The sequence below is a fragment of the Marmota flaviventris genome, chromosome 2, assembly GCF_047511675.1.
Source record: "Marmota flaviventris isolate mMarFla1 chromosome 2, mMarFla1.hap1, whole genome shotgun sequence".
Lineage (NCBI taxonomy): Eukaryota > Metazoa > Chordata > Mammalia > Rodentia > Sciuridae > Marmota > Marmota flaviventris.
Genome location: NC_092499.1, coordinates 176,152,426 through 176,177,585, shown reverse-complemented (window position 1 = coordinate 176,177,585; position 25,160 = coordinate 176,152,426). Strand labels below are relative to the sequence as shown.

At 41.8% G+C, this 25,160-nt stretch overlaps 2 protein-coding genes across 3 annotated transcripts in view; both read right to left on the bottom strand.

Annotated features, from left to right (window-relative positions):
* Window positions 1-25,160, bottom strand: part of LOC114106959 (signal-regulatory protein beta-1-like) — a 355,204-nt gene that overhangs the window by 7,623 nt on the left and 322,421 nt on the right. The window lies entirely within an intron of this gene.
* LOC139704762 (signal-regulatory protein beta-1-like) lies at window positions 887-21,791 on the bottom strand. Of its 2 annotated transcripts, none has more exons than XM_071608814.1 (3): window positions 21,653-21,791; window positions 4,054-4,410; window positions 887-998 (listed from the first exon to the last, which is right to left on the bottom strand). In XM_071608814.1, exons 1-3 carry the CDS (start codon window positions 21,723-21,725, stop codon window positions 985-987), a joined length of 444 nt encoding a protein of 147 aa, XP_071464915.1. In that variant the 5' UTR covers window positions 21,726-21,791; the 3' UTR covers window positions 887-984. The 2 variants fall into 2 exon arrangements, with proteins under 2 accessions (XP_071464915.1, XP_071464914.1); XM_071608813.1 differs by lacking the exon at window positions 887-998 and adding an exon at window positions 1,749-2,869.

The following is a 25,160-nucleotide window of genomic DNA, read 5'->3' as shown; positions in this document are numbered from 1 at the left end:
AGCAGTGACAGGCGAGTCAGGTGATTGGGAGACACTCTCTGACCACAAGTGAGTGACACTGTGAAGAATCTTTCTCCATGTAATTATTTTTATTATTATTACTATTTGTTGTTGTGCTGGGAATCATCCCCAGGTGGATGCTAAGCACATGCTCTGTCACTGGGCTACACCAGAAATGACAAGACATACTTTTTTTAATGCTCCAAATAAAGATCTCTGGGCACTGAGCTCCTCCCTGTGTGGTGTCCCTACCCTCCTAGGAGAGCACAGCTGTGTAGCAACACAGTGAGGAACGTCAGCCCAGGTGCTGCTCCAGCCTGAGGTCAGAGCCTTCCTCTCAGCACCAGGGCACTGCTACCAACCTGGGCCCAGGGAGGACCTCACAGCCCTGTCTCACTCTTTGTTAACAACTGTTTTCTGCTGGCCTGACCTGGAATGCTTGACACTAGGGGTGGTCATTTTTAGAAACAAATGCAGGGGACAAATGTCACCATGAAACCACCATCAACATGGGAACCAGCTCTCCATGCTGAGACCTGGCCCAGCACCTCATCTGTGGAGTGGGGTGGTTGGCAAATCTCCTCCCTGGCCACACTGAGCACAGTTGGCTTTGGATCACACAGAACTGCCCCTGGAATCTCAGCAAACTGTAGGGCGTGTTGTCCAGAGACTGGGGAGGCTGAGGCAGGAGGACTGCAATGTCCAGACCAGACTGGGAAACATAGCAAGAACCTGCCTCAAAATATATAGTAAAAAGGGCTGAGGATGTAGGTTAATATTAAAGTGCCCCTGGTTTCAATCCTCAGTACCAAAAAAACCCCCAAAATATAAACAAACAAAACAAAACAAACAAACAACAAACAAACAACAAACAAACAAACCCAGGTTCATTCTTCTTCCAGACTTTATTCTGTGCAGGGCTCTTCCACAGGTGGTTATGAATTCACCCCAATTGTTCCTCTTTCTACCAATATGCCATGGGCCTCATCTAGCCAGTCCTGGATTTGAGAGGGAGAAAATGAAGGGGTGCTTTTCTGAGTCTGGGCTTTCCTGGTCACTTTTGCATCGGAGTCACAGGTCATTGAATGCAGAGGAAGGCACAGGGCTACCTTAATAACTGATGACTACTTTTAAGACATGCAGATTCAGGCCCCTGAGCAGGTCCTGAGGGCACTCAGACAAAATTATCAGGAGGCTGTATGCCTATGGCCAGGTTTCAGATGTGTCCTTTGGTGTCTCCAGATTGCTCATCATCACCCAGCACCTTCTATAGCTGTCACCAGGTGCAGAAATAATGAAGGTTTGTATCAGCAAATATTGACCTCCCTGCCTGACATGCGCCCAACATTGGAGTGCACAATATGGAGGTGTCACTGAAGAAATGGAGTCACAGAGACACTAGTATCCTGGAAGTCCCTAGGGGAGTTAGAGACCCTAGTCAGTGGCCACTTATCAGGAGCTGATAAGCTTCCTGATGCTGGCCAGAGCTCGGAGCCCCTCAGTTCTTGTATCCCCACCTGTTCCGTGAGGGGGTCCTAATGAGAGCCCATTATGGATCAAGGCTCAGAGAGGGACATGGCTGGCCAAGGGCACCACGGTGGGGAAGAGGGAAGAAATAAGACTCCTGTCATCCACACAAGAGTACAAGGTAACACCTGTTCTTTTTCTGCTGAACCTCAACGTCTCCTTCTAAAGAGAGTTCTTTCTTTTTAAATATTTATTGTTTAGTTGTAGTTGGACACAATACCTTTATTTCACTTATTTATTTTTATGTGATGCTGAGGTTTGAACCCAGGGTCTCGCATGTGCAAAGCAAGCTCTCTACTGCTGAGCCACAACCCAGCCCATTAGAGAGTTCTTAAAAGCAGTACCCTGCAAGACTAGGGTGAAGGCAAGGGAATGGAGTAGGTGCCCAATAAATGATATCTGTGGCTGCTATTGTTGCCTTCTAAAATCACACATTCATTGTTTAACAACAAATGCAGTGGGGGATCCCAGGAACTGTCTCCATCCTGTTATGCAGCTGCCAGGAGAACCCCAGTGAGAGGAGGAGCAGATGCCCCACAGAGGATGGTGCTCTGCCTGTTCTTTTGCACACACATACACACACACACCCACCCATACTGAGAGTCTACCCAGGGTTTCAGGTGTGCTCAGCAGGCATCCACCACTGTGCTGCACCTGCCCTCTCCCTGTGCTCTTAAGAGTCCCCACAGGAAACAAGGTGGCAAAGTGCTTCCCACATCATGAACAGCATCACAGGGGTTTCATCCAGAGAAGCTGTTTCCATAAAGTGGGGCGCTATGAAGGGACAAGGGACAGACACCTCAGTGACAGTTTAGGTCATCAAGGCAGGGGGGGCTGTGTGCTGAAGAGCCAGGACTTGCTGGCTCCAGCTCCTGTTCAGACACATATCACATGTGGGCTCCAGGCAGATGCTGGATCTGAGTGGGCTCTGTTGGGAGACCCTGCCAAGGGCCCCAGAGAGCTGAGCCCAGCACGTGATGTTCTGAAGCATCCACACTGAGAAGGACTCCCATGTTGAGGAAAAAAACCCAACTTCCCTTTTGTGTCTTCAAGACATCAATCTCAGTGGTCGAGAGCCCTGGCTGTGTGTTAGAACCTTCTGGAGTAAAATCTTCGGATGCCCAGACCCATGTTGGAATTTTTAAAACAAAATGTCAAGGTGAATCCTGGGTCTAAAATTTCCATCCTCAGTTTCCCACGTGATTCCTATGCACAGCCAGTGGGGAGCCCCCGACCCCACCCCCCACAACAGTAAGAACAACTGTAACATCTGCTCAGGGAGAAGTCTTTTGCCCTTCTTCAAACAATGGAGCAGCTCTGTGTGTCCTGCTGGGGCATCTCCCTGTGGAAGGAGATCATGGCTGACACTCAGGAGAGGTTCTCCAGTCACTGTGAGCTTCAGGGTGTGCATGTGACTGGCTTCCTGAACCTTGGGAGATAGATGAGGAGTAGAGATGCTGCTCCCTGCCAGTGGGTCAGGTCAGGGTCTGTGTTGAGCCCCTCCTGTGCCCTGGCTCCTCTGTGGGGACAGTGTCTATTCCCAGGGCAGTAGAAGCCTGGGCTGGAGTCAGGTTGGGCTCTGTCCCCTCCTGGCATTAATGTGCTGTGTGAGAGAGGGCTGCCTGGGCCTCCAGCTCCCCAGGGTCAACAGGGGTGGGCACAGGTGTGAAGGTCCATGTGTGCTGACCACCTCAGCCTTGTGGCTTAGGGAGAGCATGCAGGGCCTCTCAGAAAACAGAAAGTGAGCACCTGTGCTTCCTGAACCTGGAACCCCTATGTCACCCACATGGGCACGTGCCTGGTGAGTGACCCAGCTCTGCACCTGCCCAGCAGTGCCCATGAGGGCTGGTCCCTGGAACATGGGAATATACAGGCAGACCCAGGACAAAGGCCCCAACCTCTTGGCAGCTCCTCCACCAGGGCCCCAGGTCTACAGGGAACCTGAGGCTGTCAGAATCCTCTCAGGTGCTGTTCCAGGAGGGGAAGGAAGGAAAGCATGCCCTGCCCCCTCCCTGCTCTGGAGGGCCTGGTCCTCAGGGAGGGACAGGAACAGTAGCCTGTGGGAGGAGAACTTTACCTGTCCTGCTCCTGGCTCTTTCTAGAGCATCCAGAGTACAGATTGGCACACAGTAGGTCCTGGGTGCTTGTGGTATAAAGAGAAGGCTCACCCCCACAAGGGCAGTGCTCTCTGAAGGCAGCAGACGTGGTCTGGCTCTGATTGGCAAGTCCCTCAAACCCTCAGAGCCCTCAGTTGGGGAGCCACAGGGCTGGGCCAAACTGGAAAAGGTCAGGGCTGTGGAGCAGGCAGGTGAGGGGTGCAGATGCCCCCCATTTGCCAGCCATGGAGCCTGGACCAAATAGCACGGCCTCCACAGGCCTCTGCCTCCCTGACCTGCAGAAGGGGTGACAGCATGTATGACATGAGGACCCAGTGCTGCTCCTGCTTCTCAGCTGTGACCCCAGGATTGAGGGCGTGACCCCTGACCTCCTGTCCCACCCCAGGAAGGAGGAGGCAGCTGCACTCACCTCGCACAGACAACTCGGTGCCTGGTCCAGACTTGTACTCCTTATCAACAGGGGTCGATTTCTGGAACTTCACACAGTAGTAGGTGCCGGCGTCTGCTGGGGTGACATTACCGATGCGGATGGAAAAGTACCTGTTGTCCCTCCTTGTGACATCTGAGAGATTTGTGACTCGGGGGAAGTGGCCTTCTTTGAAGTTGTAGATCAACTCCCGGCCTGGCCCTGCCCCCTTAAACCACATGATGGGCCCCACAGGGAGCAGGGAGGTCACAGTGCAGTGCAGAGTGGCCGACTCTCCAGCAGCAGCGACAGACACTGGCTTCTCAGACTGGATCACCTGCAGCTCCTGTGCAGCCGCTCCTGGGGGGAGACACAGGGTGGTCACTGTTCATCCTGGGGATCCTCTTGGTTTATCACGTGGTATCAGCAAAGCCTGTCACTGACTGAGTGCCCACAGAGTGGCCTTGAGCTCAGCACAGGGCGTGTCCTCACACTGAGCCTCCCCTGGCCTGCACCTCCACACTGTGAGACACCTGCCCCTGAGGCCCAGAGCCCTGAGCAAGGAGGAGGGAGGGGACTGAAGGCCTGAGTCCTTCCCTGAGCTCTCATGTGTCACTAACTGTTGCTCTTCCCTTTCTGACCACAAGGTCAGTGGTACTTTATAGACCATGACACTGGGTGGGGTCCTGTGCCTCTTGGGTTTCCTGAGTTTTGGGGAAGTGGTGGGTACAGTTAGTGGGACATGCATTTGACATGAGTCTTGCTTCAGTTTCCCTGTTCCACAGAGATTCCAGCTCATGATGGGGTTTCCTCAGCCTGGAGTGATCATGGTGCATACAGCAATGAACGTGCAGTTCAAGTAAGAAATGGAACATTGCTGAAGCCCCTGGCATATCTCCCCACAGTACAACCACCTTGTGTAAGTTTCTAATGCTGCTGTGACTAAGGACTGCACACCTAGTGCCTACAGCAACAGAAATCTATCAGGTTATGGTCGTGAACATTAGATGTTCAAATTCGCTGTCACTGGGCCTCTACCCAGGGGTCCTCGTGAGGGCTGTTTCCTTAGGAGGCTGTTCCCTGCTCTCCACACCTGAGCTGCTTCCCCCTGTTTCCCATCCTCCTGTTCCTCCTCCCTCTTGCCTCCCCATCCCATATCCTTCCCTAACTCTTACCCTCCTGTCTCCTTCTCCTCAGGACCCTAGTGATCTATTGGGCCCCACCTGAAAAGAGACAAGCACTGTGAAGCAGCTGTGTCCAACATGCTCCTGGAAAATTTGGATGAAGTGGAAAAGAAAATCTGAAATATGATCAGCAAATTGAGAACATCAACAAAGATAGAGAATGTATAGAAATATTAAAACAGAAATTTGGGAGTTGATAATATTAATTAACTCAGAAGTTCACTGGAGATTCCACAACAGGTTTGAACAGGGAGTTGAAAAAAATCACAAAATGTGATTCCATTGACATTGCTGAATCTCAATTCAGAAAAACAAAAACAAAATAAATAAAAACTCGGAATCTTAAAAAGAACCTAGAGTCCATTCTCCATATCAGAAAGAGCATTGACATGAGAGTCCATGGGATACAAGAAAGAAAAAAAAATTAAAAAAGGTTATTTGAGAGAAATGTTCTCTACGATCTTGAGTATAATCAAGTACATGAATGTTCTAATCCAAGATATTGAACAAACTCCAGGAATTATTAACGTGAGCAGACCCACACTGAGGCACATTGGAACCCAATCTGCTAAAATTAAAGTAAAGCAGAAAATACTGAAGCAGAAAGAGAGGCATGACTACCAGATACCAGATACTGGAGAGCTTCCTGAGGTTTGACGGGAATCAGAGGCAGTAAGAAGATTGATCTAAAGTATTGAATAAAATTGTATCAAGAATTCTATACCTGGCACAACTGTCCTTCCAACATAAATGAGAAAGGAAGATATTTCCAGATAATGAAAACTGAGTAGGGCACTACCTCTAGAAATGTCCTGCAGGAAATTGGAAAGGAGGCCATTAGGCAGAAATGAAAGTACTGTAGATAATAAGGACAAGGTATACCAAAAAATAAATATATTATAAATGTTTTAAGTTTACTGGTGTCTCAGTTTCCCCACAAACAGATGTGAACACTTCATTCAGCCAACAAGTACATCAATGAGATAAGCCATTCTCAACCCTGTGGTTCTTCCTGGACTGGGATCTAGTGGAATTAACACATGCCTGTGGAATCCCTTACAAGTTTGCTTGTGTGCTCTGCAGGGACGCCCAACCAGGCACTTGCCCAGGAGTTCTGTCTAGAAACTGTGCTCCTGAAAAATCCTTAATTTATGGTGACTTTCCAGGTGCAGTTCCCACAACTCTGTTGGCAAGGTCCTTGGGTGGCTCATCAGTGGGATTAACCCTCCCAGTGACCACACAGTGGAGATGAGGGAGGGAAGTTCTAAAGTCAGAGGCAAAGTCCTTTGGACATAGCCTCTGATTGCTCATGCCTTACTAGCTGACTGTCCCCAATGGCTCCACCGTGTTGCACAGGTCTCTGGCCTGCTGGCTGTCTTGTGCCCTGCTTTGTGAAGCTCTCTGTTCCTTTTTAAGAGAGCTTATAATGCTCTCCACCTTAGAGTACTGCTCCCATCCCAACCCCAAGAATGCAGACTGAGATACCAGTTCCTAGCCTTGACCCCAGCTGCAGCATCCTACTATTGGAATCTGGAACATCAGACCTGTGATTTGGCTATTGACCAGTGCTCTTGTGTGGGAATGTGATTTGAAGTAGAAACCCTGCTGGTGGGTGTGCAGAGAGGTATTAGCAGCATTAGGGAGTGAATTTGATCATATTATATTATATGCGTGTATAAAAATGCCAAGGGAAGCCCATTATTTTGTAAAGTTCAGATGTGCTCCAAATCCAAAAAACACAAAATATTAAAAATAAAGAGGAACAAAATCCCCTAGCATTTTCCCATTTTCAGAGCAATGATGAGAGAAGTTCCAAAGTGTGTCAGCATCATAGCTGCTATAAGGATTAACTTTGGGGGGATCCAAGATGGCAGGCCAGAGGAAGGCAACATTCTGTGTTGCTCTCTCACCTGGGACTCAAGTAGTGAGAGTACTGCTTCTCTGAGAGTGATAGTTCTGCTTCCTCACAGAAGTAATGGCCACTGTGTATTTGCAGGGCTCCAGACCTCAATTTCAAAGTAGATCTCCCAACTACTTGCCAGGGCAGGACTACTGGGTGCCCAAGTGGGATCACCAGCATCAGCACCAGTGCAGAACCTTTGGCCACCTATCTGAGCAGAAATATAGTATGCTGCTCCCATGCAGGACTCCTGGTAGCTTCCCATGTTCAGGAACTCTGGCCACCACTTCTGTGTGGACCTTCATTTAACCACATGGTACTCACCTGGTTTCCTCCATCTTAGGACTTCACAACAATGGAGATAGTCTCCTATGCATGGTATCCTGCCTGCATCTGGGAACTTCACAAGGGCCTGAAGATAACCAGTTCGTCTTTGAACACATTGCCTAATGCCATTGCCTGATTCCCCCAACCCGACCCGACACCCCATTGCTGAAAGCAGCCGCCTTTATTTGGGTCACCTCATTACCATATCTAGTGGGCGCAATGCCCTGCTTGGAACTCTGGCTGGCCAGGTGCTGGGCTCATGAGTTGGAAAGCAGCCTATGTTGCCTATGTGAGGGACTCTCAGGGTCCAGCACACTGAATCCGGATACTGTATTAGCACATTAACTGCACTCAGCCCCATCACCGTGGGAATCTGGCCTCCCATAGATGCATAGCACGTCCCTTTCCTTCTGCTTTTCTGCCATTGACCATTGAGCCCATTGGTTGCCACTCATAAGCATGTTGCTAGCTCTTTGGTCATTCGACCCTCAGATGAATCTTCCAAGTCACAGACTATGCATACAAACTTTCCTCTGCAATAACAAAAGGAATTGAGTTCTCTGAAACTGATCTCTGGAGGTCTCTTTTTGACTCAGTTGCCGCTCCTTCATCAGCTGTTTGGTAGGCTTCAGCTGGACCTAATGATCCACATCCAGATACCCAGTTTCCACCCTTCCTCCCCAGCAGCTACTAGCCTGGGACAGTGACTGCTCAACACAAAACAGCTCTTATCAGCAGATGCACAATGTTGCCAAAGTGCCCCAAACAAGACCCCCAGAGAGAAAAGTCCCTTATTAGGAACTAATAATGGAAAGCGTGAGTCAGATAGAGTTTAGAGACTAACATAGAGACCAGGAACTGGGAGGTCTTCAGGCGAGATAAGGAGATAAGTCCAGGTGCTCACATCACATGAGTGGGCCCAAAAAGAGATCCTTGAGGTGCACTCTCCCTCTGGGGACCTGTGGGTGCCACACCCCACTCCCTGGTACCCTCCACCCAGGACCAACCCTCCCACCCTGGTTTCCTTCACTGTACTGAGGGTGGAGATACCATCTAACAACAGACGACCCACCTATTGGATGAGAAGGGAAGCAGGAAAGATCCTGATCTTCAACCAAAACACACCTGGTTTCTTCCTTGGAGATTATTATTTTTTCCTTTTTCTTCTCCCTCTCTTTCTCCTGCCTTTACATCCCCAACATATGTGAAACCAAGTACTCTGCATGAATTTGGATTTTGAGGACTGGGACGATTGAATAATATATTACAGTTGTGTTGTATATTCTTTTTTTCCCTCCAATTTTTACTATTTTAACATTTTTAAAATTTTTCTTAATACATATGTGTGTTTGTTTTATGTACTCTACTGTCTTCCCACTTACTTGTCTACCCAAAATTACTTCCTTTCTATTCTGCTACTAACCTTCTTCTTTAGATTTCTCTTTCACACTTCTTAAGATATAATAACTCTATTTCCTCACCTTCTACCTCCTCAGTATATCATCCTATAACTCACTCCCAGTTCTTTGTTCACTGTCAGAAACTGTAAATGCTTTTACAAACCTATGGATTATATTGTAGATAATAATTGAATTCAACATCTATGTATATTGTGACCAAAGTGTAAATGTCTTAATAGCAACTATTTGTTTTTAGACTGTATATTTTTTATATTGGGATCTGTTAATATTGCCTTTTGCCTCAAAGGAGAGGTATTGGAACCCTACAGGGGCACTATAATCCTATAGGGTAAAAATGGTAACACCTTGGATCTGCAGAGCTAGAAGGGAAGACAAATGAATAACATGAAAAGACAAGGGAAGAAAGTGCCCCAAACAAACCAAGATACCACATTATTACAGTCCATGGCCAGCAGAGCATAAGAAAGACACATAAGGAGTTCAGGATGTACATAATTAAAATGTTCTGTGATTAAAGGATGATATAAGAGAGCAAATACAGGGAGCAAAAGATCATTTCGACGAAGAGCTACACAAACAAACATAGGAAACAAAAGAATAATAGGGAGATAGAGGTTCTACAAACAAACAAACAGAAATTCTTGAAATGAAAGAAACAATAAACCAAATTAAAGTTTAATTGAAGCATCACCAACAGAGTAGACCATTTGTAAGACAGAACATCAGACAATGAAGACAAAATATGTAATCTTGAAAAGAATAATGCCACACAGTGAAAATGATAAGAAACCATGAGCAGATCATTCAAGAAATATGGAGTATCATAAAAGGACCAAATATAAGAGTTACTGGGATAGAGGATGGCACAGAATTTCAAAACTAAAGAACAAACAATCTGTTCAATGAAATAATATCAGAAAACTTTTCAAACACAAATAATGAATTGGATAATCAAATTCAAGTGACTTACAGTACGCCAAATGCAGAAAATCACAACAGATCCATACCAAGACACATTATGATAAAAATGCCTAACATACAGAATAAGGAGAGAATATTAAATGCCATGAGAGAAAGGAATCAGATTACATATGGGGGAAACCAATTAGCTTATGTGCAGATTTTTCAACTCAGACCCTGGAAGCTAGAAGGTCCTGGAACAACATATATCAAGCTCTGAAATAAGATGGATGCCAAACAAGAATCTTGTATCCAGAAAAATTAAGCTTTAGATTTGATGATGAAAAAAAACCTTTCATGATAAACAAAAGCCACAAGAATTTACAGGTAGAAGTCCACACTACAGAACATCCTTGGCAAAACATTCCATGAAGAGGAAATAAAAACAACAATGATAATCAGCTGAGGGAGCTATTACACGAAATAAAAAACTAATCAAAGGAGAAATTAAGTCAAGTTAAATACCAAAAATAAACAAAAATGGCTAGGATTACAAATCATGTCTCAGAAATAACCCTGAATGTTAATGTCCTAAACTCACCAATCAAAGGACATAGGCAAGAAGACTTGATCAAAACAAACAACCAAATAAACAAAACAATATGTTGCCTCCAGGAGTCTCATCTCATAAAAAAAGACATTTACAGACTGAAGGTGAAAGGTTGGGAAAAATCATAGCACTCCCATGGACTGTGGAAGCAGCAGGGGTTTTCCATCCTAATATCAAATAAAGTAGACTTCAAGCTAAATGAAATCAAATGAGATAAATAAGAACACTACATACTGCTCAAGGGAACAATACACCAACAAGACATAACAACTATAAATATATATGCCCCAAACAATGGAGCATCTATGTTCATCAAACAAATTCTTCTCAAGTTCAAGAGTCAAATTTCCCACAACAAAATAATTTTGGGTAACTTTAACACACCTCTTTTACCACTGAATAGATCTTCCAAACAAAAGCTAAAAAAGAAACGATAGACCTCAATAATGCAATCAATAAATTAGACTTAACTGACATATATAGAATATTTTATTCTTCAATGTATGAATACACTTTCTTCTCATCAGCACATAGATCCTTCTCCAAAATAGACCATATATTATGCCACAAAACAAATCTTAGCAAATATAAAAAAGTAGAGATACTATCCTTCATTCTATCAGATCATAATGGAATAAAGTTAGAAATCAGTGATAAAATAAAAAATAAAATACTCCAACACCAAGAGACTAAATAATAAGCTACTGGATTAATGGGTTGCAGAAGACATCAAGGAGGAGATCAAAAAATTCTTAAAAGTAAATGAGAACACAGATACAACATATCAAAATTTCTGGGATAGTATGAAGGCAGTACTAAGAGGAAAGTTCATTGCATGGAGTTCATTCCTTTAAAGAAGTTAAAGTCAACAAATAACTGACCTAACATTACATCTTAAAGCACTAGAAAAAGAACAAATCAACACCAAAAGCAGTAGAAAATTGGAAATAATTAAAATTAGAGCTGAAATCAATGAAATTGAAACAAAAGAAGCAATTGAAAAAATTGACAAAACAAAATGTTGGTATTTAAAAAACATAAATAAAATTAGAAGACCTTAGAAGATGGAAATATATACCTTGTTCATGGAGAGGCAGAATTAATATCATTAAAATGGCCATACTACCAAAAGTACTCTATAGGTTTAATGCAATGCCAATCAAAATCCCAATGGCATTCCTTGCAGAAATAGAAAAAGCAATCATGAAATTCATCTGGAGAAACAAGAGACCCAGAATAGCTAAAGCAATCCTAAGCAGGAAGAGTGAAACATGTGGTATAGCCATACCAGATTTCAAACTATACTATAGAGCAATAGTAACAAAAACAGCATGGTACTGGTACCAAAACAGGCGGGTAGACCAATGGTACAGAATAGAGGACACAGAGACCAATCCACAAAATTACAGCTACCTTATATTAGACAAAGGTGCTAAAAGCATGCAATGGAGAAAGGATAGCATCTTCAACAAATGGTGCTGGGAAAATTGGAAATCCATATGCAACAAAATGAAATTGAATCCCTTTCTCTCACCATGCACAAAAGTTAACTCAAAATGGATCAAGGATCTAGGAATCAAACCAGAGACCCTGCATCTAATAGAAGAAAAAGTTGGCTCTAATCTCCATCTCGTGGGAGCGGGCTCCAAATTCCTTAATAGGACACCTATAGCACAAGAGTTAAAATCAAGAATCAACAAATGGGACATATTCAAACTAAAAAGTTTTTTTTTCTCAGCAAGAGAAATAATAAGTGAGATAAATAGGGACCCTACATCCTGGGAACAAATTTTTACCCCTCACACTTCAGATAGAGTGCTAATCTCCAGAGTATACAAAGAACTCAAAAAGTTAAACAACAAAAAAACAAATAACCCAATCAACAAATGGGCCAAAGATCTAAACAGACGCTTCACAGAGGAAGATATACAATCAATCAACAAGCACACAAAAAATGCTCATCATCTCTAGCTATCAGAGAAATGCAAATTAAAACCATTCTAAGATACTATCTCACTCCAGTAAGAATGGCAGCCATTATGAAGTCAAACAATAACAAGTGCTGACGAGGATGTGGAGAAAAAGATACACTCATACATTACTGGTGGGACTGCAAACTGGTGCAGCCAATTTCTAGAGCAGTATGGAGATTCCTTGGAAAGCTATGAATGGAACCATCATTTGACCCAGCTATTCCCCTTCTCGGACTGTACCCAAAAGACCTAAAAAGAGCATACTACAGGGACACAGCTACATCAATGTTCATAGCAGCACAATTCACAATAGCTAGACTGTGGAACCAACCCAGATGTCCTTCAACAGATGAATGGATTAAGAAATTGTGGCATTTATACACAATGGAATATTGCTCAGCAGTAAAAAATAACAAAATCATGGCATTTGCAGGGAAATGGATGGCACTAGAAAAAATTATGCTAAGCGAAGTTAGCCAATCCCTAAAAAACAAATGCCGAATGTCTTCGCTGATATCAGGGACGTGACTCAAAACAGAGTAGGAAGGAAGAGCATGAGAAAATTACGATGAAATAATGAAAAGAGGAGAGAGGGAAAGGGAGGGAGAAGGGGAAATGCACAGAAGACGGAAGGAGACCTCATGGGTTCACAAAATACATATACAATGGTGTGAGGGGGAAGGGAAGGGAAAAAAGAGAGAGAGAGAGATAAATGTCACAGTAGTATGGGTAGACAATAGGGATTGGAGGGGAGGGGAGGGGGGGAGAGGGAGGGCAGCAGAATACAACTGACACTAGGATTGCTGTATGTATACACATGGATGTATAACCAACCTGATCCTGCAATCTGTACACGTGGAAAAATGTCAATTCATACCCTATTTGAATCAAATGTATGATATGTCAAGATCATTGTATTGTCTTGAACAACTAAGATAAAATAAATAAAATTTTTTTAAAAATAAAATTGTCAGACCCTTAGCTATGCTAACAAAAAGAAGGAGAGAGAAAACTCAAATTACCAGCATACATGATAAAAATGGTAATATCAGAACAGACACTACAGAAATACAGAGGATAGTTAGAAATAATTTTGAAAATTTATACTTCAATAAAATAGAAGATACTGAAGGCATCAACAAATATCTTAAGTCATATGATTTGCCCAAGTTGAATCAGGATGTTACACACAATTTAAACAGAATAATATCAAGTTATGAAATAAAAGACGCCATCAGAAGCCTACCAATCAAGAAAAGCCCAGGACTGAATGGATACACAGCCAAGTTCTACAAGACCTTTAAAGAATAACTAATACCAATACTCCTCAATTTATTTCAGTAAATAGAAAAAGAGAGAGCACTTCCAAACTCACTCTATAAGGCCAATATCACCCTTATTCCCAAACCAGGCAAAGACACATCAAAGAAAGAAACCTTTGACCAATATCTCTAATGAACACAGATGCAAAAATTCTCAATAAAATTCTGGAAAATCAAATACAAAAACATATCAAAAAGATTGTGCACCATGATCAAGTGGGACTCATCCTAGGGATGCAAGGTTGGTTCAACACATGGAATGTAATTCATCACATCAATAAACTCAAAGATAAGAATCATATGATCATCTCAATAGATGCAGAAAAAGCATTTGACAAAATACAACACCTCTTTATGTTCAGACCACTAAAAAAAACTAGGGATAACGGGAACATATCTCAACAATGTAAAATCTGTCTGTGCTCAGCCCCAGGCCAACATCATTTTATTTTTTATTTTGTTTTACTGCTGCTATTTATTTAAAAAAAACATTTGTTTATGTTTTTCTTACATATATGACAATAGTGGATTGCATTACAATCATAATTATCCATTCAGAGCACAATTTTTCATAACTGTGTATATAAAGTATGTTCATTTTAAATGGAGAAAACTTGAAGACATTCTGTGTAAAAACTGGAATGAGACAGGGATGCCCTCTTTCACCACTTCTATGTAATATAGTTTTTGAAACACTGGCCAGAGCAATTAGACAGACAAAAGAAATTGAAGGGATATATATAAGAAGAACTTAAATTAGCACTTCTAGCTGATGAAATGATTCTATACCTAAAAGACCCAAAAAGCTTTCCCAGAAAACTTCTAGATATAGTAAATGAATTCAGCAAAGTAGCAGGATATAAAATCAACACCAATATATCAAAGGCATTTCTATATGTCAGTGACAAATCCTCTGAAAGGGAAAGGAGGAAAACTACCCCATTTACAATAGCCTCAAAAAGATAAAATACTTGAAAATCAACTTAATGAAAGAGGTAAAAAGTCTATACAATGAAAACTACAGAACCCTAAAGAGAGAATTCAAAGAAGATCTTAGAAGATGGAAAGATCTACCTTCCTCTTGGATAGGAAGAATTAATATTATCGAAATGACCATACTACCAAAAGCACTATATAGATTTAATGCAATTCTGATCAAAATCCCAATGGCATTCCTCAGAGAAATAGAAAAATCAACCATGAAATTCATCCGGAAAAATAAGAGACCCAGAATAGCTAAAGCAATTCTTAGGAGGGAGAATGAAGCAGGTGGCATCACTATACCAAACCTTAAATTATACTACAGAGCAATAGTAATAAAAACAGCATGGTATGGCACCAAAACAGACTGGTAGACCAATGGTACAGAATAGAGGACACAGAGACTAACCCACAAAATTGCAATTATCCTATATTAGACAAAGGTACCAAAAACATGCATTGGAGAAAAAAAAAACCTCTTCAACAAATAGAGCTGGAAAAACTGGAAATCCATATGCACCAAATTGAAATTATACTCCTATCTCTCCCCATGCAAAAAACTCAACTCAAAATGGGTCAAGAACTTAGGAATTAAAATAAACCAGAGACTGTGTCTAATAGAAGAAAAAGTAGGCCCTAATCTTCATCATGTGGGAATAGGCCTCAACTTACTTAATAAGACTCCATTAGCACAAGAATTAAAACCAAGAGTCAATAAATGGGATGGCCTCAAACTAGAAAGTTTCTTCTCAGCAAAAGAAACATCTGTGAGATGAATAGAGAGCCTACATCTTAGAAGCAAATTTTTACCTCTCACACATCAGATAGACCACTGATCTCTAGGATATATAAAGAATTCAAAAAGCTAAACACCATAAAAAATAACCCAAACAATAAATGGGTCAAAGACCTGAAACGACACTTTTCAGAAGAGGATATACAATCAATCAACAAATATATCAAAAATGTTCATCATGTCTAGATTAGAGAAATGCCAATCAAAACTACTCTAAGATTTCATCTCACTACTGTCAGATGCTTTTATAAAGACAAACAACAATAAGTGTTGGTGAGGATGTGGGGATAAGGTACACTCATATATTGCTGGTGGGACTGCAAATTGATGTAGCCAATATGGAAAGCAGTATGGAGATTCCTTGAAAAACTGGAATGGAACCACCATTTGACCCAGCTGTCCCTCTCCTCGGTCTACACCCAGAGGACTTAAAAACAGCATACTACAGGGACACAGCCACATCAATGTTTATAGTAGCACAATTCACAATAGCTAAACTGTGGAGCCAACCTAGATGCCCTTCAGTAGATGCATGGATAAAAAATATGGCATACATACACAATGGAATATTACTTAGTAATAAAAGAGAATAAAATCATGGAATTTGTAGGTAAATATATGGAGATGGAGAATATAATACTAAATGAAGTTAGCTAATCCCAAAAAACCAAATACTGAATGTTTTCTCTGATATAATGGGAATGGAGGAGGTGGTGAGAATGGGAGGAAGACAAACTCTAGATACGGCAAAAGGGTCTGAGGTGTATAGAAGGGGAATGGGGTGGAAAAGATGGTGGAATGAGATGGACTTCATTACCCTAAGTTCATGTATGATGACACGAATGGTGTGAATATACTTTGTATACAGACCAAAAAATATGAAAAAAAAAGATTCACTATAAACCTAGGCTTGGAGCCCAGTTAGGGGAGCAGTCTGGAGTCTCCAGAGTAGCTGTGCATAGGGGGAGGATCTCACAGCATCTCCCAGGAACCCCAGAGCCCAGGCTTCTCTAGCTTGGTGCTGTCTTAACAAGTGAGATATTGTCTGAATTATTCTGCTTGAGGGAATAAAACAACTATATACCCTCTAATTCTGGTACCCCACAGTTGATGAAATGAGAATGGAATAAAATAAGAAATTAATGATAAGAAATAGAAACTACTCTAACACCTGGAGACAAAACAGTACACCTTTGAGTGACCAATGGATAGCAGAGGAAATCAGGGATGAATAAAAAAATATTTAGAGGTAAATGAGATGAGTAATACAATATATAAAAACTCTGGGGCACTGTCAAGGCAGTGCTAAGAGGAAATTTCACTGCATTGAGTTCATTCATGAAAAGAATATAAAATCACAAAATAAATAACTTAACCATTATATGTGAAGCCCTAGAAAAACAAGAAAAAATCAACACCGAACACAGAACAAGAAATAATTAAATAAGAGATGAAATCAATAAAATTGAAACAAAATTTTAAACATTGAAGAACAAAATGTTGGTTCTTTGAAAAAAAGAAACAAAAGTTATAAAAGAAAGAAAAAAACTCATAAAACTTATGGTAAAAAAGGAAATATTACCATGGACACTACCGAAATGCAAAAGATAATCAGAAACTATTTTGAAAATATAGACTCTAATAAAATAGAAAACCTTGAAACATTGACAAATTTAGAGACATATATGACCTATCCAATTTGAATAAGACATAGGATATTCAAACAGTTCATTTTAAGCAAGGAAATTGAAGATGACATCTAGAGCTGACCAACAAAGAAAATCCCAAGACCAGATGGATTCTCAGCCTAGTTTGAACAGATCTTCAAAGAAGAAATAAAACGAATCCTTGAAATAGAAACGAATTTCATGAATTAGAAAAGGAGAGAAAACTTCCAAACTCATTATATGAGGCTGGTAACACCCTGGTATTATGCCAAAACCAGACAAAGACACATCAAGGAAAGAAAACTTCAGATTATAATTCCTGATGAGCATAGATAAAAATTCTTAATAAAATACTGACAAATGACATAAAAATCATATTAAAAGGTAATGCACCATGATCAAGTGAGGTTCATCCCAGGGATGCAAGTTTGATTGAATGTATGGAAATCAATAAACGTAATTCGTCATGTCAATAGACCTAAAGAAAAGGACCACTTTGTTATCTGAATAGGCACAGAAAAAGTATTTGACAAAATTCAGAATCAATTCATATTCAAAACACTAGAAAAACTAATGATAATGGGAACACACGTCAACATTATCCAAGCATACGAGTCCAACACCATTCTATATAACAAAAACCTGACAGCATTCCCTCTATAAACTGGAACAAGACAGGGATGCCCTCTCAACACTTTTGTTCAACATCGTCCTTGAAACTCTACCCAGAGCAATTAGACAGAAGAAAGGAATTAAAAAGATATGCTTAGGAAAAGAAGAACTCAAACCATCTCTGTTTGATGCTGACATGATTCTATATGTTGAAGATCCAAAAAATTCCACCAGAAAACATTTCTCAGAAATGAATTCAGCAAAGTAGAAGGATGTAAAATTAACACTCATAAATAAATTGCATTCCTATATATCAGTGATGAATTAACTTAAATAGAAATTGGGAAAACCATCCCATTCATAATGGCCTCAAAAAGTATTTGGGAATCAATCTAACAAAAGAGGTGAAAGACCTCTACAATAACAAGTACAAGACACTAAAGAAAGAAATAGAATGAGTCCTTAGAGTGTGGAAAGATCTCCTGCATTCTTGGATAAGCAGAGGTAATAGTGTCAAAAAGGCTATATTACCAAAAGCATTATGCCTATTTAGTGGTAAAAAAGGAAATATTATAATTCCAATAGTGTTCTTCATAGAAATAGAAAAGGGAGTTGTGAAATTCATTTGGAAAAATAAGAGTCCCAGAATAGCAAAATAATCCTCTGCAAGAAAAGTGAAGCAGGAGGCATCACAATACCAGACCTTAAATTATACTACAGAGTGATAGTAAATGGAAAAGGAACTGATAAGTTGCTTCATAGAAAAAGAAATATGTTCAGTAAGCAAATATATGAAATAATGTTCAACGTCTCCAGCAATTAGAGAAATGTAAATTAGTACTACAGTGAGATTCCATCTCATTCCAGTCAGAATGGCAATTATCAATAATACAAGTCACAATAAAATGTTGGCAAGGATGTGGGCGGGAAAGGTACACTCAAACATTAATGGTGGGACTCCAAATGGGTGTAACCACTCTGTAAAGCAGTATGGAGATTCCTTAGAAAACTTGGAATAGAATTACCATTTGACGCAGCTAATACAATTCACTGTTTATACCCTAAGAATATTAAATCAGCAACTACAGTGACACAGCCACAGCAATGTATAAAACAGCCCAATTCACAATAGGTAAACTATGGAACCAACCTAGGTGCCCTTCAACAAATAAATGGATAAAGAAATATGGTACATATACATAATAGAATATTACTCACCATAAACAAGAATGAAATTAAGGCATTTGCCAGTAAATGCATGGAACTATCATGCTAAGTGAAGTAAGTCAATCTGAAACAAATCCAAAGGCTCAATGTTGTCTCTGATATGCAGAGGCTAACACTCAACAAGGGAGGGTGAGAAGAGAAGAACAGAAGTTTACTGGATTTGACAAAGAGAAATAAAAGGAAGGGAGATGGGATAGGATTAGGAAAGTCAGACTGAATTGCACATAAATTTCCTATATTCTTATATAAATGCACAACCAGTGTAACTCCACAGCATATAAAACCACAAGAATGGGACGTTATACTCCATGTATGTATAATATGTCAAAATACATTCTACTGTCATGTATAACTAAGAAGAAAAAATTAATAAAAAGACCAACACACACCCCTGTTATTCCATTTAAGCAAGCAGACAGAAATTCCCCTTGGAGACACTGGACCACTCCCCAGGATCATAAACTGCCCCCTGGCTTTGGAAAATTCTTCCCCTCATGGACTTGTCTACATATCATGAAAACAACAGATGTCTGGTGACCCCTTGGCTCTCTAGGGCTTAGATGCTCTGTGAACACTGATCACCTCAACTGGTCCCCACAGCTATGAAAGCATCATCAGGAGAAGATAAAGCAAAACCTAGACCATCTGGCCTTTCCCACTGGCAGGATGGGGTGACTTCCCTAGGCTTAGACCCTTACACAAAGCCTGGGTATCAGAGGGGTCACCTCCCACCCAGATCCATGGCTAGCTGGAGCCCTAAGAATTAACCTAGTGGACTTAATGGAAATCTGTGGACTGTAGGAATGTGGCTGCCTTCAGTGGGATGTGGCTGCCTTCCTTCCCTTAACCAGAGTGTCCCTCTAAAGCATGGGAACAAGGACAACACACCTTGCAAAGTCCAGGCAGTTTCCTGAGCTCAGGGCAATTCACCTCTCTGCTCCACACCTGGAAGTGGCTCCCATTTCAATCAGAGTGAGAGGAACACCCTTGAACACAGCAGGGACATCTGCTCTCATGCCCTGTGCACATGGGGTTTCTCTATCAGGAAGCCCTTCTGCTAGAAAACCTCAGGGCTACTCCTGCACCTCCTCTTAATCTCTGCTCAAATTCCCCTTCTCAGTGATGACTGCACAGACCACCCTATTTGCAGCGCTTCTCCCACTCGTTCTCCAATTCCCTTATTCCGCTGATTATTTTCAAGTCACATTGATCACTGTTCAATATGTGATGCAATTTACCTCTTTTTTGTGTGTTGATCACCACCATTGTCCCTAGAGGTACCTTGGCTACACAGGGCAAATTCTTTGTCTCTTTTATGCTCAGTGCACAATCAGTGTGTACTTAGTGTGTGAACTGCTCAGTGCCACAACCCTGCATTGCAGAAGTGGATTTGCAGTGGATACATTTTGTAGAAATGGCCACAAGTTGAGTTTCCCACACTGAATATTTAGTAAAACAAGAACTATTTGCCAGATATAGGCAGGAAGTAGAAGAGCCCAGGAGAAGAAAACCACAAACCCTTTTCCTCCACCATTCTCTATGCCCATTGGCAGAAGCTGTACAAAGTGTGTTAATCAGTCTACATATGCATCGTTTACTAATTTCATATACAAATTTAAACCAGGCATCCTTCTTATTGCCTTCAAAAAAAGAAGAAAGGAAAGAAAGATCCCAATCCTCTTGGGGTCTCTAGACCACCCATGATGAGCATGAGATGCCCCAGGTCTTTGGAAGCAGACATCTGACCCCATGATGTCGTGCTACACACCATTAAAACAATGTCTGGCCACATGTAGGGTCAGGGCCACAGAGTTTGAGAAGATGGTGGGTGAACCACGAGCTCCAGATCAGAGCATCTGCACCCAAACCCCAGCCCTAGCACTGCCCTTGAAGGACTACGGAACTCCTGGTGCTTCTGTTTCTTAGCTGTAAGATGGGTGACCAGAGTGTCTGCTATGGGTGTCATGGTCACGTGACGAGCTGTACAGCATTTCAAGAGAGTTTTGCCCATGGTGAGTGTCCAAGAAATTGAAAGTCATTACTTAGTAGATTTCCTGAGGCCCAGAGCCTTCCACTGGCCCCCTATGATGTAGATAAGGGTAAGGACATCGTCACAGCCTGTGTCAGTCAACTTTTCATTACTGTGAGTAATACCTGAGACAAATCCACTTATGAAGAGAAAAGTATGATGAGCTCACCATTTTAGGGTTTCAATCCAGCATTAGTTGTCTCATGGATACTGAGCCTGTGAGAGGCACCAAATCAATGGAGGGGAAGGAATGATGGGACAAAGTCATATACCTCATGGCCAGACTATGATGGAGGTGGGGAGATGGCTTACTCCATGGCCTTGAGGAGATCACCTCACCTTGGCTATCTCAGAAGTTTTCAGGATTTACATGCTGATGCTCTGGAGAGATGTTCTCTGAGCTGAAGGATTGTAATATACAAGTCTTTCTTGTCACTGCTGTTTGAAGCATCAACTTATATGATGCCTCTGGCCCCAGCTGCAGGGGAGGCCTCCCAGAGACAGTGCTCAGGACCCTTGGTCTGGGCTCATGATAATGCCCTGTCCCAGCCTCCATGGCAGAGCCTGGGTTTTTCCTGAGTCCCTGGGAGTCCAAGGGCAGAGCTGACCCAGGGGCCAGGACACAGGAATCAACCCAGACAGTGCTCACTCACCTGTGAGTCCCAGCAGGAGGGTCAGCAGCAGGACAGGACAGGGACGCTGGGGCCGGGAGGCAGGCACAGACATGGTGGAGCCCTGAGGATCCTCCTGTCCTAGTGTCTGTTCTGGGAGATCCCTGACTCTGCTCTCTGGAGAGAACTGACACTCTGTGTCACTTATTTCAAGAGGAAGTGACTTTGACAGAGTGACAAGCAATTTCCTCCAAAATTGTGAAATAAAAACCAGGAGCACAGACAGCAAGGTGTAAGGGTCTCTCAAGCTGCATTTTCAGAAGGAATTGGAACACCTTGCAGGAACAAGGCCTCCTTCCCTGGGCCTGCGCCTGGGCTTCTTGTGGTTTCCTGGGTCTTAGTGACAGTCTATTTGGGAGTCCTTGGACAGGCAGGCTATGCCCCAGACTCCTGACCCTGAGACCCTGGTGTGGCTGGCTGGTGGCCTCACTCTGCAGCAGCTACACACAAAGCTATTTAGCTGGAGGGAGGAGGGGGCTCCTGGGGTCTGCTCAGTGGTGGGGAGGAACTGGTCACCTCCTGCCATGGCCAATCACTGCAAAGCTTTTTTTTCTGTAAAGGATCATAGTTCCTCATAACAGTTGGGTGCATCCTGACAAAACCATACGTGCATGGAATTAGGATCAATTCTGGGTCTCCCTTTTTCTCTCTCCTGCTCACCCTACACTCTCCTCCTTCCTAATTTCTACTAGACTTCCTTTTGCTCATGTCTTCGTTTATTTTTGTTTTTTGATTTATCCCTAAATGTGAAATTCCCTGTGGTTTTATTTATATTACACATAACATAATTTTAAAAGAATTCCTTCTGCATTTCCTCTCCTTTCCATCCCTCCTCTTTGACTCTTGACCTCCTTCTGTTCTACTGACCTTTCCCACATCTGTGTGATGTCCTGTCCTTCTCTCCTTCTTTCCTTTTTTACACTCTAGTGTGCAGAGCTGAGAGAATACATTTGGCCTTTGACTTTCTGAGTGTGACTTCTTTACTTAGCATGATGTTCTCCATGTCCATCAACTTACTGTCAAATGCCATGATGTCATTCTTCTTTGTGGCTGAGGAGAACAGGAAGTGACCATGATGGAGTGAGAAGCAATTTCCTTCAAATTGTGAAGTAGAAACCAGGGAGTACAGTTCCAAAAAAAGCACAGTTTTTAAATGTATTCATCTATTGACAGGCACCTGGTTGATTCCATAATTTAGCTATTGTGAATTGTGCTGCTACAAACCTCTGTCTGGCTCCTTCCCTGTAGGATGCTAATTTTAGATGTTTTGGGAAAAGTATAAGGAGTGGCACGGCTGGGTCATGTGGTGGTTCTATGCCTAGTTATTTGAGGATTCTCCTTTTTGCTTTTCTGAGTGGTGGCCTTCATTCCCTGGTCTACCAACAATGTACATTTCAGTGAACATTTCACCTGCATCCTCACCAACACTTGTTTTGATGTCTAATCTTGGTATTTGCTGACTGACTGGAGTGAGATGAAACCACACTGAAGTTTTGATTTGCATTTCCCTGATGACAAGGAATGTTGAACATTTTTTCATGTACATGTTTCTCTTTGTGCTTTTTCTTTTGAGAAGTTCCTGTTTAGTTTTTTGTTCCATTTGTTTTTTTTGGGTTACTGTTATTATCACGATTTAGGTTGAATGTGTTGGAGTTCTTCACATATTCTGATACTAGTCCCCTGTTGGGGGAGTGGCTGGCAAAGCTCCTCTCCCTTCTGTAGGCTCTTTCTTCATTCCCTTCATCATTTCCTTTGCTGTGCACAAGATGTTAACTGACGGCATCCCACTTACTGACTCTTGGTTTTCTTTCTTGCTCTTGGGGGGTTTCAGTAAAGAAGTTGTGGCCAGCACCTATGATGATGGCCCTATGTTTTCTTTAAGCATTTGCAAGGTTTCTGGACTAATTCCTAAGTCTTTGATCCATTGTGATTTGACTTTTGTGCAGGGTGAGAGACACAAACCTATTTTCCTTTTTCTACATATATCTAGCATCCAGTTTTCCCAGTACCATTTGTTAAAGAGGCTTTTTTACAGAGTGTATTTTTAGACCTCTTGTCAAGTATCCCTAGACAGCTGTGAGTGTGTGGGTTTGTCTCTGTGCCTTAATATCCCCTTACACTGGTCTTCATGTCTATTTGTTGCCAATGCCAGGCTGATATTGTTACTATAGTTCTGTGCTATAATTTCAGGTCAGGTATTCTGATGCCCCCTGCATCATTTTTCTTGCTCAGTATGGATCTTGGTATTCTGTGCCTCTTTTTATTCCAAATTAATTGAAGAACTGTTTTTTTCTACTTCTGGGATGAAAGTTATTGTCATTTTGAGGGGGATTGCATTGAATCTTGGTAGCATGGCCACTTCTCTTGGTAGTATGGCCATTTTGAGATATTAGTTCTGCCTATGAGAAAACATGGGAAGTTTCTCCATCTTCTACACTTTTCTTCAATGTCATTCTTCAGTGTTCTTCAATATTCATGTAGAGCTCTTTTACTCCTTCAGTAGATTAGTTCTCATGACCTTTATTTTTATATTTATTTATTTTTTTGTGAATGGGATGACTTTGATGATATCTTCCTTGGCTGAATCACTGTTAGAGGATAGGAAAGCAATTGATTTATGGGGGTAGATCTTGTGTCCTTCTCCTTTGCTGAATTGATTTATATCTCTGGAAATCATCTGATGAAGTATTTGTCATCCTGTAGTGACAGCATCATGTCATTTCCAAGCAGATGGCTTGTTCTCTTCCTATTTGTATCCCTTAATTTCCATCTCTTGCCTGATTGCTCTGTCTAGTGTTTCAAGATCTATATTGCACAGGAATGGGAAGAGTGGACAACCTTGACTTGTTCTTTATGTTAGAGAAAATGCATTTAAATTTTCTCCATTTGGTGTGATGTTAGTTGACGTTTGTCATTCTCAGCTTTTATAATGCTGAGGTAAGATTCTTCCATCCTAAACTTCTCCACCATTTTAATCATGAATTGACATTCAAAAGATCTTTTCTTTACCTATTGAGATGGTCCTGTGATTCCTGTTCATAATTCTGTCTAAGTGGTGATCAATATTTATTGATTTGCGAATGTTGAACCAACCTAGCCTCCCTGGAATGAAGCCCACTAGGTCATGCTGTATTAGCACCTTGCTGTGTTTTTCATGCAGGTTGGTAATATTTCATTAAGTATTTTTGCATCTACGTCCATCAGTGATATTGGCCTAAAGTTCATTTCGTTTGTCTCAGTCTGGTTTTCACATAAAGATTCTACTAGCTTCATACAGTGCATTTGGGAGTGTTCCCTCCCTTTCAATTTCATGGCACAATTAGAGAAGGACTGGTATTAGTTTTTCTTTAAAGGTGTGGTAGAACTTAGCTGACGATGCATGTGGTCCTAGTCTGTTCTTTGTTGGAAGCCTTTTTATTGCTGTTTAAATTTCCTTCCTGACACTGTTCTGTTTAGGTTTTCTATATCTTTTGGGCTCAATCTGGGCAAG

What these genes read in the sequence shown, in the direction of transcription:
- LOC139704762 (XM_071608813.1), bottom strand. Translation starts at nt 21,725, where the DNA reads ATGTCTGTGCCTGCCTCCCGGCCCCAGCGTCCCTGTCCTGTCCTGCTG. An exon ending in CCTCCTGCTGGGACTCACAG is followed by an intron (nt 4,411 to 21,652) that starts GTGAGTGAGCAC and finishes GTCTCCCCCCAG; the next exon opens with GAGCGGCTGCACAGGAGCTG. An exon ending in CACCGAGTTGTCTGTGCGAG is followed by an intron (nt 2,870 to 4,053) that starts GTGAGTGCAGCT and finishes CTCCTTCCACAG; the next exon opens with GGAGATGCCCCAGCAGGACA.